The sequence below is a fragment of the Bacillus rossius genome, chromosome 8 (genome assembly GCF_032445375.1).
Source record: "Bacillus rossius redtenbacheri isolate Brsri chromosome 8, Brsri_v3, whole genome shotgun sequence".
Classification (NCBI taxonomy): domain Eukaryota; kingdom Metazoa; phylum Arthropoda; class Insecta; order Phasmatodea; family Bacillidae; genus Bacillus; species Bacillus rossius.
Window position 1 is genome coordinate 13,164,346 of NC_086336.1, and position 15,124 is coordinate 13,179,469.

General features: G+C 40.6%; 1 protein-coding gene across 3 annotated transcripts in view; it reads left to right on the plus strand.

Annotated features, from left to right (window-relative positions):
* Window positions 1-15,124, plus strand: part of LOC134535524 (uncharacterized) — a 295,751-nt gene that overhangs the window by 190,185 nt on the left and 90,442 nt on the right. For all 3 annotated transcript variants that reach the window (XM_063374667.1, XM_063374666.1, XM_063374668.1), the window contains one exon: window positions 9,137-9,298. In XM_063374667.1, the coding sequence (XP_063230737.1) occupies window positions 9,137-9,298 (162 nt within the window). The remainder of the gene's footprint in view (window positions 1-9,136; window positions 9,299-15,124) is intronic.

Sequence of the window (15,124 nt, forward strand, 5' to 3'; positions counted from 1 at the left end):
TTGGCGCCGCGCAAACGATTACTTGGGAATAATTCTAATATAAAAGACTTAAGTATTGACCGATCCGCCACAAAAAAAAAATTTAATTTCAGAAAAACTTTGCCATCTTTAGCTTCCACCTGCGCCACTTTCATTTATAGTCAAGCCCTAAATATTCTGTGAATCCTGACGAAATCGGTGATGACGAGTAGCCGACCTCCCATTGCATTGTTAGACCCTCGGTAGGATAAATACCCCGATGATGGCGACCGCAACGTCGACCGAAACGTCCGTGCTCGATGCGACTAAATCCCCCACGAGCCAACAAACCCCCCAACTGAAGTGACTTTCGGCCGCGTTGCACTTGCGAGCGGGAGTCATTTCGGGTTAATTTCCTGTCATCCGCGGGAGTATGGGGTAGGGGAGGAGTGGTGCTGCTCTTCCGCTCCCTCCCCCCCTAATGCTCCAGCTAAAGGTCACGCGGAATGCCGGGTGAAAGGTCAGCAGCGAGCCCCAGCCGGCTCGGAGCTTCGTCCGCGAGCTGTGCGATAACTCCCTCCGGGAAGGATTTTTTGATCATAGTCGAAATTTAAATTATTTTATTGCGTCATCCGTTTTAGTTTTTAAAGTAGCTTGACTTCTGGGTTGTAGCCGTGTCCTTGATGGATAATAGTGAATTATTCATCAATGACACGGCTACAACCCAGAAGCCAAGCTACTTCAGACAACGGCCGTGAAAGCCTGCGAACGTTTTAGTTTTTGTTGGTTACGTGTTCTAATTTGCATGGTGGTTCACTTTCTAGTGTGCGGCATATGGGATATGCGAGGGGTGTTTTTGTGCCAAAACACAAAATTTTTAATTTTCAATTTTATCCAAATTATAAGCTTTCATTAAACGTAATGAATACTCGTGCTTTTTTTTTTGTCTTTCCGTACCGATTATTTCAAAAATGTCCTCTCTATCCGTCAACTGTGAATACAAATAATTTTGGAATCATCCATATTAATTAAAAGATTTAAAACACCCATACAAAAAATATTGTTAAAACACGTGATTGTTGGGGTTTTAAGTTAAAACTGGGTATTTACTCCAGTATGTGCTTTTAGTACAAATTATGCTTTACGATTCTGTTGCCATAGACAAAAAAAATAATTGCAAGCACGCAAGAACACTCCATTAAAATGTATGACACTGACCATTTACAACTCTGCTTAAAACGCTGCTTTCCAAGAAATAACTATCATTTAAAATATTGACAACCGTCTTTATTCTTTAGCTCAGATGCTATGGCGAACACTCTGCAGTAGGCGGTCACACTCGCTCTCGCTACTCGCCTCGCTCCGTGGTCGCACGCCAGCTCTTGGCGGGACGCGAGGTTTCTCCGAGGAACGAGGAACTCGCTCTCGCCGCTCGCTGCGACTCGTCAGCACCAGGAGGTCTGGTCTTCCTCACCAGCCGTGACGTTGATCCACGCTATCCTCACAGATATCTCCCACTCGCTGCACACAGGGCGAGCGAGTGTCGCTCGCTGTTGGCGCGCTGTAACACCTCGTCCTCTGTCGTTCAGCCCGGTTACTCCTACTCGCTGGGCGAGTGTTGCTTGCTCTTCCCCCCCGGACTCTAACCAGTCACTTGAGTCGCCAAGTTTTCGCTATCATCCGGTAGTCAACTCTCCTGCTCCACTACTGAGCGAGTGTTCCTCGCTCGTCCGGGGACGTATATCCTCCCGCCACGCTCCTGCCGCCATCTTACTCTAGCTCGGTCTTTACTCGTTTCTCGCCGAGCGAGTATTCACTCGTGGACTCAGGACTTGGAACACATGACCCTCGGTACTGGTGACGTCATTGCCAGCACCTCGGTTGTGGTTCCTAGTGACGGGACTTACTTCGATGATGACGTCCTGTGGGCGGGCAGAGCTTCGCTGGGTCTCTTGTATTGGCGGTTCGGTGTCTTGGAGCGTCGGTGTTGGTCTCTCTCGCCTCTTCAGGGGCGACGGCCATTATGAACCAGAATAATATTTATTCCTTTCGCCGAAGCTATGCAAAATTGCGTTAGCACGGGGTGGTACTTACGTTGCTACGTGACAATAAAATGAAAGAGTACTTGTTATTCGGCCTCGCTGAAGCTTCGCGGGTCGCCTAACCCACAGGCGAACCGAGGTGCCCTCGCGCTGGTAAGTGCAGCACCTCGTACGTCGCGGTGAAAAAAAGGTAACGAGTTGGAGGAGAACACCCGTTATTTGGTGGTTGTGCTGCCGTGGGAAAATAAATTGCTCATTTATGATGGGCACTAAGGTAGGGTCTCTCACGTCATGTAGATTATTATTTTTGACGTGACAACGTCTAATAAATCGATGAACGCCGGCTGCACTTACGAAAAAGTGTCCCGTTACGCTGTGTCCCGTTACGCTCATTATACGCTTGCGCCGAATCTCTCTCTTCTACTGGATTGGAACAACCATCGATTTGACTTTTTCGAGGCACATTAAATTTGAAACACTCCCATTCGTTTCCTACTTTTCCTATCATCGTCCTATTCTAACAGAATAACACTGATTGGAAGAAGTTAAATAGCAAAAATGTATAAAAGTTGTAGTTATAATAATCTCTTCGTTAAAGTAATAAACATATTTGAATTAATGAGTGCAAATAAAAGTAAATTTATCAATTAAATTGAAGATTTCATTTCACTCCTCCTTTGTATCCATACAAAATAGTGATAATTCAATAAAAAATATTCGATTTGATTCATAAAAGTATGCAATAATTTCATCAATTTTTTGTTATGACGTCACGTTAAACTATCGTCCGTAAACTGACTTTACATACAACCAATTTTTTTTTTTTTTTTCATTTCTCGTCCTTACTATTAGCTAAGGGGCTATTTCTGTAAATATAATACTATACCTCTCCTGTATTTGTTGTTCTGCCGCCAATGTTTTCAACAGATATTACTAAGTGTCTTATAATTTCTGTAAATCGTCGCGCAAGTGTTTGTAACTGTTCAGCCATTATATAACACTTAGTGAATATCTGTGGCAGTAATAATTGCAACTTAGAAAGTACATCAGAAAATGAGAAAAGTTGTTCCATTTTTGTGCGATGGTGCTGCTATCTATAGGGTTTTTTCCGTGACAATTTTAACGATGGATGTGAAAAGTCCGCTAGAATGCGTTGGAAGTAGTTTGCAGCCACGTGCATGGAACCCTTTGTTAAAACCGCGGGTGGGTTACTAGTGTATCCCAACAAGGCAGTGCCTACTTGCCCCCTTACCCGGACGTTTTGAAACATCGCCCTAGAAGTAGGAGAAAAGTCCGTAATTTATGTTTGTGGGGTTTCTGGTCACGCTGATTCCGCACGTCCGTGACGGAGGATGGGGTGGGATTTCGGGTAGCCTTCATTTCACAGACGAGAGAGCCACACCCGAAGTTCCCCGAAGTTCATGCTCCCTCCTTTTTTTTCTGTTCTATCTCATTGTATAAACCGGTGTGGCATTAAATTTTGCGGTCGATTAGGATAGGTTAGCTACATTATAAATACTTTAAAACATTGTGGATGGTTGGTTATAATAGGTAAGTATAGTTACATTAAAAAGACTGTAAAATCATTTTATGGTTGCTTAGCAAATAACTTTTTAATATGTAGCTATCCAGGGTTAGGAAACCGTTTACATGATTTCACAGTATCTTTAATGTAGCTATCCTAACCAAATCAACCGTCCACAATGTTTTAAAGTATTTATAATGTAGCTAACCTAACTTTTTACAATGAAAAAAAAAACAAGATGCATGATCGGGCGTATGGCTCTCTCGTCTGTGAAAAGAAGGCTTCCCGTGAGATTTCCGGGACGTGCCTGCGACGTCTCCGGGGTGTGCTGTTTCCATTTTGTGGTTCTGCTCCAGCGGCCGAAACATCCCCCCCCCCCCCCCTTTTACAATCCCCTCGGGGTCACCAGAAATAGCTCTCTCCCCCAGTCGCCTGGCGATCTGTCGCCCCGCCGGGGTATTTTTATCGTCCGCCGCTGACCCCTCGTCATCGGCGTCGCCCGCAGTTCGCGTCTCGCCCGCACGTTGCCCCTCCTCGACCCCGTGGACTCGCTGGCCTGTTCGACCCGCGTTCTGCTCTCGAGTGCAGTGCAGTCCAGATATTCTGAACGCTCGATTTCTACCCGCATGTTCTCTTTCAGTTCGTGAGACATCAAAATATGATTACTACGCACCTACTCCATGTTGATTCCTACATTTTATCGCTGGTATTATTTAAGGGCTATTCCTGTAAATTCAACATGTTAGATTTGTTTTTTTTCTCTCAGTGGATGCGAATGCCTTAACCAAAATCTAGAGAAAAGAACTTGAAGTGTATCCATCGCCATCTCTTACGCATACATGGGGGTGCTGAAAATTTCAAACGACGGAAGTCCTTCAACGGTTAAAGAAGCAAAAGGAACTGCTGTTCACTATAAAGCAAAGGAAAACGCAAAATCGAGGGTAGATTGTGAGAGACATGAGATACCAGTTAAATGCAACTCATCATTGAAGGAAAGATACAAGTGAAGGAGAAATTCGTGGTTGAAGGACATTCGAAGATGGCACAACTGCGCCTCATAGGAAGCTCCGTTTCCTTAAGGTGCATAGCCTCCAATGGCTTCATTTTTAAAAACTTCAGTCGTTGTAATACGGCAGCAAAAAAAAAAAATCATCGCGATGCGTTTTTTGAGGTTTATAAGGTGATTTTTTTTTAAACTTTCTTTGTGGAAGGATATTGGTTTTACCAATTATTGTAAGTAGATAATGTAAGCGTACAAAATTTGCGGTATGGGTCAAATATAAAATCTACGTTTAGCTACGTAATTATATATACAAGAGAGGTATAGTATTATATTTACAGAAATAGCCCCTTAGCTAATAGTAAGGACGAGAAATGAAAAAAAAAATTGGTTGTATGTAAAGTCAGTTTACGGACGATAGTTTAACGTGACGTCATAACAAAAAATTGATGAAATTATTGCATACTTTTATGAAATGTCGTCAACAGAGAATGATAAATATTGTCGAAAAGTGTTCATAATTACATAAATTTTTTTTGTGATAATTTGTGACCCAACACCATGTTGGTATTTAAATTTTCGTTTTTTGAGAGCTTTTATTTATTAACCTCCCATGCTTAAACAGGAGTGTTAACAGTTAGATAAGTTTGAAGCCTCTGTCTGACTGGCTGTGACATCGTAACTCCCGAATGGATGGACCTGTTTCAATCAGAATTTTTTTTTAATTTGAAGGTTGTTTTAATCGGGATGGTTCTTATCTCTGTTTCATGAAGATGTATTCAGCCGCTTAACTCTTTTCCTAGTTGGTATAGGTATCCAAGCAATACAATTTATATTTATTTTATTTCTACTTGTCTCATCTACTTGAAATGTGGTCTAATATTTGAATACGATAACACTGTAATGATATGATAACCTTGGCCTGACTCTGCTACGAGGACAGTCTGCAGGCTACCCAACTCCTCGACACCTTGTCACACATATAGTGCGTTTGAGTAGAATGAATTGTTCTAGATGAGTAGTTTGCTTACAGATATTGACCAGGGTCTGATATGTCATCTTCTCATGCCTTAGTATTCAATGTACAGTCACATAATAAACGATTGCCTTTTACAGACCAGTTTTTAATTATACAATATATTGTTACGTGCATACTAGGAGGCAAGTACCTGAGCGGGCCTTCCAGCCAATAGAGTCTGGCCAGCGGCCCTGCGTGGGCTCTGACGTCACGTATGTCACTCGTGCCTGGCAGGATTGTAAGGGTCTGGCTAACCATCCCCCTCCGCTCTCCCATCACCATCCCGCCACGGACTATTTTCACTGACACGTTAAGCGTTCTGGGAATTCTGCGGGTTTCTCGAGGCCGTCGCGCGGAGTGGCGCGAATGAACGCCGTCTTTCTGGTCTTTTCGGACGTCGGGTCGGCCCGGGACGACGCGACACGTCACAGCTGCTCTCGTCCCTTCGAGAAGGACGCCACGGGTATATAAGCGACGACGCCGGCCTCCGCGGGAGTTCCGAGATTTCCTCGAGTGAAGGGAAGTGCGACATCGGCGAAGAGCGGCGCGACGTGGAATGGCGGGACCGTGAGAGTGCGACTGAATGTCGCGAGACTGCGTGAGTGTGGACAGGCGCGAGGTAAGGAGCGAATCACTGTGAGCCTAGCTCCAATGAGGAGTGCGAACTGTGGAACGTTACAGACATGGAGTGACTTTCGAATAAACATTTGTAAGTGCAAGTGATTGGTGATCAGACATTTTAAAGTACAATTATTTATTAGTAATTAATATAACTAATAAAACATAATTGTGATATCCTTTACGAACCCAGTACCCCCGCATTATACTCGTAACAATATTAATGCACAGCAATCATGTACTTAATCTACACACTTACATTTCTAAATTTATTTGTAATTATATTACCCATCGTAGGGAATATATTTACTACTAGGTATGCCCAGCGTGAATTGCTATGCCTCTTTCAATTTTTTGTATTTGTTTTGAAGTAGGTACACACATTTAAAGCATCTCTATCTATATCTGTATATCATAGATGTATCCATCCATCCATATCTATCATCACTCTTACTATCTCTCTTTGTATCTTTATTTTTATCTATATGTTAATCTACCTCCCTATCTATATCTCTCTACATCTGTCGATTTATATCTATATATAAATCTCACTCTATATATCTGTATTTTTCCCTATATCTCTATACCTGTCTATATTTATGAACGAACATTTACGTTTTTATTTGTATAAATAAAATCAGTTAATAATAATTTCTAAAGACTTGTATCTACCTACAGGTGATTTAATGTCAGTTCAACAAATGGCTCCAGCCCAACCATCTTCGATTTGTTTTTAACTTGGCAGAATGCGTTCAAATGTCTTAAAAGAAGCTGTGCAAAATTGTAATAGCCTAACTCAAATGGTCTTGGCACCAGAACCCAGTGTGTGGATGGCTGTGGACTGCACAGAAGTGATTTATGTAAATAATTTCAAGTTTGATGTCCTACAGCTGCGCAATCAAGCAAGCCTTTGTGCTGAATTTTCGGCATTCTATATCATCTTTCTGAGGATGATGCAGAAATGTTTTATTTGACTAGCTGTCTGCGGTGAATTTTTTTACAGTTGGCTTCTGAAGGTACCGACAAATCTCCTCAGCTAAAATTTTTGTTATAATTTGAATACCAATTTTTAAATAATTTCTTATTTTTTGGGAATTGACATTTGAATATTTTATACATCGCATACATGGCTAAAACAAATGCTGCAATAACAACACTCTAAAAATCAAACTATCATAAATTTTCTTGTGGCACACAAGTACGTTTGGTATGTACCCTAATTTTTACGAAATTGATTATATACGGGTATATGTTAATACACGTGGGGTCCGTTACATTTTCACGAAATCACTCCTACCAGATGCCGTACACAGAGAACTAAGATGTTTACACATCAGTAAAGTGTTGGTGAGATGGAACCGATGTCGATCCACTGCTCCGGTGGAGGCACCGAGTCGGCAGTTGGCGTCTTGCCACATCGGCGCCCGACCTTGGAGCGCCGCGCGAAACGTGTCTTCCTGTGGTCCAGCCCCCTCCCCACCGCCCCCCTGCATCGCCGTGCGTCCCGCGCCGGACGAGAGGCGTCGCTGAGTCCAGCCGAGTTAAACAATTCACCCTAAATTCAGAAAAAAAAATGGTACAAGACCAAACACTCTAGATAATCGTTGGCCACATTTGCTACGTCACTAAATCATCTCTCTTCTCCATCAACGGTTAACAGCAGCAGCAGAATTCAAGAACGAAACTGTAGAAGCGGCCATTTGTGTCTTCCATTTTGAGGAACGACCTGCGTGTACACAGTTATGCAACGGGCAACGGAAACGGTTCTTGTAGAAACAACAGGAAACATGTTGCCTTTTTTCAACATTTGGCATGCGACATGACGACTAAATGTCGCCTGTCGCCTCAATGGAAACACGCCTGTATACCAGGGACAATGTGCTGACCCGGTATGGAGTTGTAAGGCTACTATAAAGACTGGATATTAAAGGCCGCCAATCTTGGGAAGCCTTCATTTCACAGACGAGAGAGCCACACCCGAAGTTCCCCGAAGTTAATGCTCGCTTTTTTGATTTTTGATTTCACAGTATCTTTCATGTAGCTATACAAACCAAATCAACCGTCCACAATGTTTTAAAGTATTTATAATGTAGCTATCCTAACCTAATTGACCATTAGTTATCAGGATTTAAAATAAACAAAAAAAACCGAAGATGCACGGTCGGCTGTTTGGCTCTCTCGTCTGTGAAAGAAGGCTTCCCGCCAATCTTAGTCACGCGCAAGAAGGGACGTCGAGTCCCGGCCAGCGCAGCCGTACGCAGCGGTAAAATAAACTCGTCATTGTGAACAAACCAACCAACCAAACTGCATTCAACTATAAGCTTCGTTTCCTTAAGGTGCATAGCCTCCAATGGCTTCATTTTTAAAAACTTCAGTCGTTGTAATACGGCAGCAAAAAAAAAAAAAAATCATCGCGATGCGTTTTTTGAGGTTTATAAGGTGATTTTTTTTTAAACTTTCTTTGTGGAAGGATATTGGTTTTACCAATTATTGTAAGTAGATAATGTAAGCGTACAAAATTTGCGGTATGGGTCAAATATAAAATCTACGTTTAGCTACGTAATTATATATACAAGCTATTTTATTACAAACCTCTTGTATGCTGAATACTGAAAGTTGATACTGAAAGCTGAACAAAATTTCAACTGTAAATTTTTGTGTGATCAGTGCTATAGACTATACTTCAATGACATTCACAAATAATTTTTGTTAGATTAGCTAAGACAAACTAAAACGGTGGTATACCCATAGTTTAGTAGATTCAAGATTGATTAATTATTAACTTAAATTTAAGTTTTGCTCTAAATTAGATTGTGTTTTCGCAAACTGGAACACATTGTCTCTTTTATGCACAACATACATGTTTTCTCTTACAAATGGCTTAAAAGCTAAATGAAATAAGCTCATTTGTGTCTGTGAGAAGGGTCACCTATATGTTTGGGAAGTAGTTTGCCATGTTTCATCTCTGTGTTGAGGTGGAGAATGGCGGCAGTGCGGTGCGTGACGAGATGATGGCAGCATCCCTGCTGGCTCGCCTGGGCGTCGCGCTGGACCGACAGGGAGTGCTGGTCAGGCTCAACAACAAGGAGAACGTGATGGACGAGCCCAAAGAGGAGGACGAGAGAAGAATGGCTGAGGTGAGGAGCAAAAAATAAATTGGATTTTTTTCTTCCCTTTCCCCATCGGTTGTGTGGTCTTGGGTGACAACTGGGAGGTTGGTAAAGGATTTTAGCACTTCACGCACATGAATTATATGTGATGATACTGTGTTTCATGCTTTCAACTTCTCCATTTATTTGTTACTCTACTCTGTATTTGTGTCCTATAGAGTTTTAGCATGTAAATCTAATATTTAAAATCTAAAGTTTAAAATTAAAAAAAAAAAAAATCTTTAATTTTTTTCTACATAGACTTATTTTAGCAGCATAGTTTTATATCTTGGAGCTTGTAAAACATAATGTGGCTTTTTTTTCAAGAGGTTGTCTTATTTGCCTATTTTATTCTTTTTTTATGGCTCTAACTGGGAAAGAATGGTGTCTAAGATAGTCGAATCTAGTAGAAAAAATGCTCTATTTAAACAAGTCCTACTGGCACATGTCCAGTTTCTATTTTTATTGTTCAGAAATCATCTGAATATGTATTTAATGGTTTCGGAACTCGCCTCATTCATTATATTAGCTGAATCTCATATCACTTGATATCCAAACTTATTTTGTTAGTCAATGGAAATAAGAACTCCTGTCATATTTTACTGATTCTTTTTTAAAGTATTAAGAGGAAACAAAACCTTTGAAATAATATGAGAGATGATTAAAGAGGTGGTCAGTCAATAATATTGTTTACTAACAGTCGTACGATAGGTACCAATATTTATGAACAGACTTACTACTTGGTTTTATCACAACTTTTAAAATATTAATAGCCTACAAAGTGGTCCAAAAAATTGTATTAATTGGTGCTATTTATTTCAATATTAAGATTTCTTATACTAAAACCATAAAATCTTGGCTTTAACAATTGTCACGAGGGCTTAATTAATTTTTCATCAATTGGAAACATTTGGAAGAAAGAGTCTACCGTTAAGAGGCCTATACAGACAGGGCGCAACTCCGCCAGCGGGTTCTGCGCTTACGACATCATGCAAGGTGGGCGGGACAAAGCTGGAAGGAGGAGACGTGGATTGGTTATCTTGGCGGCGCGTCACTTCGACTGGGAGGCGGAGTGGGGGAAACACTTTCCACCCCGCCGGCATTCCAGATTGCAGTGTCTTTTAGGACAGATCGCGGTGTTCCGTACCCGCTATCGCTCTGTCCTCGAGTCTCGTGTTGTCGCGGTGTCGCGTTACCTTCGAGACACAGTTATTTACTATACGTCAGTGGATAAAGGCCGCACTTGGTGTTGTGTTGAGCGCATTGCCCATCAACCTCCCAATTCTCTCCCCTGGCCAGGTTATTTACACTAGACGAGACTATTGGCTGGAGTATTTCTTCTCAGAGATCTCTCATTTTCCAAGCTTTCGGAGCTGCGCCGAACTTTCATTGCAAGTTCTATGGAGCTGTCAAAACTACGAAACTCATATCCATATAACGAATCAAATGCATTTTCCGTTATATTTAACCAAAAAGTATTACATATTTTAATATCATAGTCGGAAATATGTAGGCCTACATGTTACCTAGTCAAAAATAATGCATACATAGCATAGCAAGTGCGCATACCTAAGCATAAACAACACAGGTACGCATACGCGGACACATGCACACTTCCTTGCTGGGAAATTTTTCGTTTGTAGTTTTAAACCTTGCTGACTAAGAAATTAAAATTGATTTATGCCAATTATTGGCAAGCAATGATTTACTTAAATAATTAAGTTGTGACTTGAGTTATATAATAATTAATAATTCAGTTATACACGTGGGTCTGGTTATCCTTCAAGTTGTGTGCTATTACGTGTCCACCAGCAAAGAAGTAATATGATTACAATCAAATAAAGAATAAAATTTTCCAAATTTTCAATTTTATACTACGTACGAACGTAGTTATATTATTACTGGGTTTCAGAAATAACTCATCAACAGTTTACATGATTTTTCACCCTTCCGGTATATATATATATATGTATATATATGAGTCGACCAATTCCAATCACCTCTTTGTCCTTCATAAGTGATTTCCCAGAAAATAGGAAAAACCTGTATTTGTTCTCTGGAGATGTTACGACTAATGGAATGTTTACTTAGCTGTTTAGATTTAATAGGTGGCATGTACCCATAAAGGAAATAAAAATTAAACAGCTAGTTTTTGAGAAATTCCGATTTAAATGTTGGACAAAGTGGAGTTTGGAAATATCAAAGAGACAAAGTGGTATTTGGAACAGTACATGTTGGAGAAAGTGGCTAATGGAAACACGTATTTTCTTCTCGATATAGTAATGATATTTTATTGCACAGTTTTAAACACACAAACAATGAAAAACAAAGTAACAGTTGTAAATTAAAAAGAAATGTTGAAAAATCTTGCCACAATATATTTGAAGCTATTATGACAAGGTCGTAAAACAACAACATTAAAACAATACATTCATAATTAAATTAAAAGAAAACATTTAAACCTTAGCCGCTATTCAAGAAACTAGAATAACAATGAATATTAATGACAGTGTATGCAAATAATCAATTTCACCAAATCAACAATGTTTAATTTAATGCTACACACGCAGTTCTTCAGATTCTTCCATTGGTTTGTCTTCTGCATCACTTTCATGTTCAATGATTGTATGAACACTGTCTTCACTTACTGACTGATATAATTGCAAGTAGAAGTTCAGGTGGTTTTCAGATTCTTTCCACTTGCTCCCAAAGTGTTTACACAAATGATTGTTAATGTCCTGCAGCTTACTGCCTTTAATCTGAACACCAGATTCCAGAACCTCGGGTGTTAATTCTGAGAGTGTAACACCACGCTTGAAAACACTTCGCCCTTGTCCTAGGTCTGTTGTATAAGAACACTCCCCTCAAACGAGAATCAATGCTGAGTTCTTGCACGATCTCGTTAAGATAAATCTCTTACACTGGGAAAATCTAAAATGCCATGACTGTGTTGGTTTTATTACACGAGTTACAGCTTCCTTCCAGTCAAAAAATTGAAAATGTTTTTTTCGACGAAGCAAAGTACCATGATTACTCAAAATTGTGTAATATTCATCAGGAAGCACAATTGTGTCAAGTTTGTTCAATTCTCTCTCTATTCTGCCAAATATTCTATCAGGTGGAATTTAGGAGTGACCTGTGAAGGGAAAAACAACAGAACTTGCTGAACGTGTTGTGGAGCTTGACTGAGCCATTTACTTGCCATTCCAATAATGGTTCAGTTTTTATTTTGACCACTACAGCCATCAGCGAAAAGACGAACTGTAGTAATACCCGTAAGATCTGTATTTGTTAATCTATAAAACACAGCAGAGGTGATCTGGTTGGTAGCTTTTGGGAATTCATTTTCAGACCATGAATAAATGAATGTGTTTCTTTGATTTTGTGGGGATTTAGATGTTCCTTGGCATACTGTGAAATTATAAATATTTAATTGACGACTATAGTAGCTAGCTTGATCAGGAAGTTTTGGCAGGATCAGATTTTTCTGACAATCTAACGAAAATGTCAGTTCACCCGGTTTTTCTTCTGCTAAAAGAAAACAGATGCCCTCATCACTTGATAATAGAATACAAAACATAAAACACAACAGCTGTCGCTATAAGTCCTCATAGATAACACAAAACACAGTGAAAACGAGACCAAACAAAATAATAAACAAGACTTTTATAGTCTAAACATGAAATACAGACATTCATTTGGAGGAACTAGACAAAGCTGGTTTTGGAATATTATTCGGTACACCAAAATGGCAGCCATTACACAATGTCTGGACAAAGTGTGTTCTGGAATGAAAAACAGACGTGGACAAAGTGTGATGTGGAAATAAAACAGAACTGGACATAGTGGGTTCTGGAAATGTTTACAGTTGTAATACCCCAAGTGTCTTAAAGAATAATTAAATAATAAGGTTAAAAGATTTGGAAGCTTAGATTACTGGGGCCCTCAATTAATAACTATAAAAGTCAACAACAGAGGCGACACTAGGAGTAAACAAAGAAAATTTAGGGACTCCCTACAAATACTTGGGAGTAAAAGGATCGTTATTATATATTAAATAAATAAAAACCACTGTTACGTCTATAGACTTACTTATTTTATTAATCATTGTTCTTTCTTTTTTATAGATTGAATTTTCCTTAGTAAAGTCTGTTTTTCATTGATAAGTGATCTTATTTACATAACTCACAATTACACTGACTATATTATATATATTTTTTGAACTCATTGCTTATCAGGCCGGCCCTGAATGTTTAACAAAAATTAAAATATTTAAAAACAAGAATGAAATTAACATTGGTAACTTTAAAGGTTGTACATATAGTCCTTCCAAAACATAATATAAATTTCTTCTCCTCGAACTGCTTTTTACTGTCCGCTGTCTTAATTGGGTTACACTATTTCTGAGTTCGTGAATAAAAAGATAGAATTATGCGGGTATCACCCGGGGCTGTAGGTAGACGGTGATGGAGGTAGTAGGCCTAAAGATGTTGGATTCTGCTCAGGAACCGACTCCAGTGGGTCCTGGCAGAGGATTTTGGTTGCCCCAAACTTGGAACCCTGTCAAAACAGGGTGTTGGTCCTGGCGCTCAGGAGAGGGCGTCTCGTCTCCGAAAACTCGAACCACGATTCGCGGTAGCCACGGAAGTCATCATGATTAATTTTAAAAAAATATAAAAAAATACTAAATTTCTCTAGGTACTTTCAAAAAAAACTACTGACTGGTTAATAATTTTAGCTAGGGACTCCATCCCTCTAGTCTGAGAAGACTACATAATATACGGTGCGATGTCGATGATTCGCAGAAGATCGCAGATACAAACGGTACCAGTCAGTCAGGAGGCGCGCACCGAAGTAAGTTCAGCGCGGGATATCACCAGAATATCATAAGCGCGGGATCCCTAGAGAATGGGAGGGGGGTTAGGCTCTGAGCCGAAAATTACCGAGTCCACCCGAAGGTGTCTGGCATAAAAAAATTAGATCTTACTGGAGTGACTGCGCGACTGAGGCGCTATCTTTGGGTGGCGAGAAGAAGTACTAATAAATCGACTTGTGGCCGACGAGTGTGTCAAGCTAGGGGGTTAATGGAGTAACCAGTGGTGCCACCTAGCGACCTGAGACATAAGGAGGGGAGAGAGGTTGTCGTTACCTCCGCGCGAGTGCGGTAGTGTCGGCGCTGCCGACGCCTCACAAGTGGCATTAGTTACCACAGCCGTCGCTAGGTGTCGCTAAAGTCCAGAATCGTAACTGCGGCTGTCAAGCCTGAGATGGCCTTGACTTCGGTTAACGTACCCCTGCGGTCGTCGCCCCTAGCCACACTTCTGAGAAAAAAATGGTGGGTGAGCAGGAGGAGGGCTTCAAAAAACGCATGGTCTGTGGGACACAAGGCCCACGGGATCCTCCTGTCGTGTCTTGCTGCTAGTGAACCCTAAACCGATTCGTGACAGAGTTAGCAGGGCTCAGCACTGCTTCACAAGCTGCTGTAGGCAAAAGTAGACACGCGAAGAAATAAAGTTACCGTCCCCGACGTGCCTGGAGGCGGGAGAAATATTAGCCAGAATGCTAGCCTAGCATGAGGCTGGGAAAGAGAATCAGCTCGCCTCTGAGAACAGAGGCTGAGGGCCTGGCCGTAAAGAAAATAAGATGAGAGAAAAAGAAAAGAAAAAAAATATATTTTCAAAAATATTTAAGATTACAAAATTTTAAATAAAACGTGCCTAAATCCCTAATACATGGCACACAGTTTTACACATCAATTTTCTAAAGGACAATGTCGTGTTTGGCAATTCTTTTTTGCGGATTCCCATAGATATG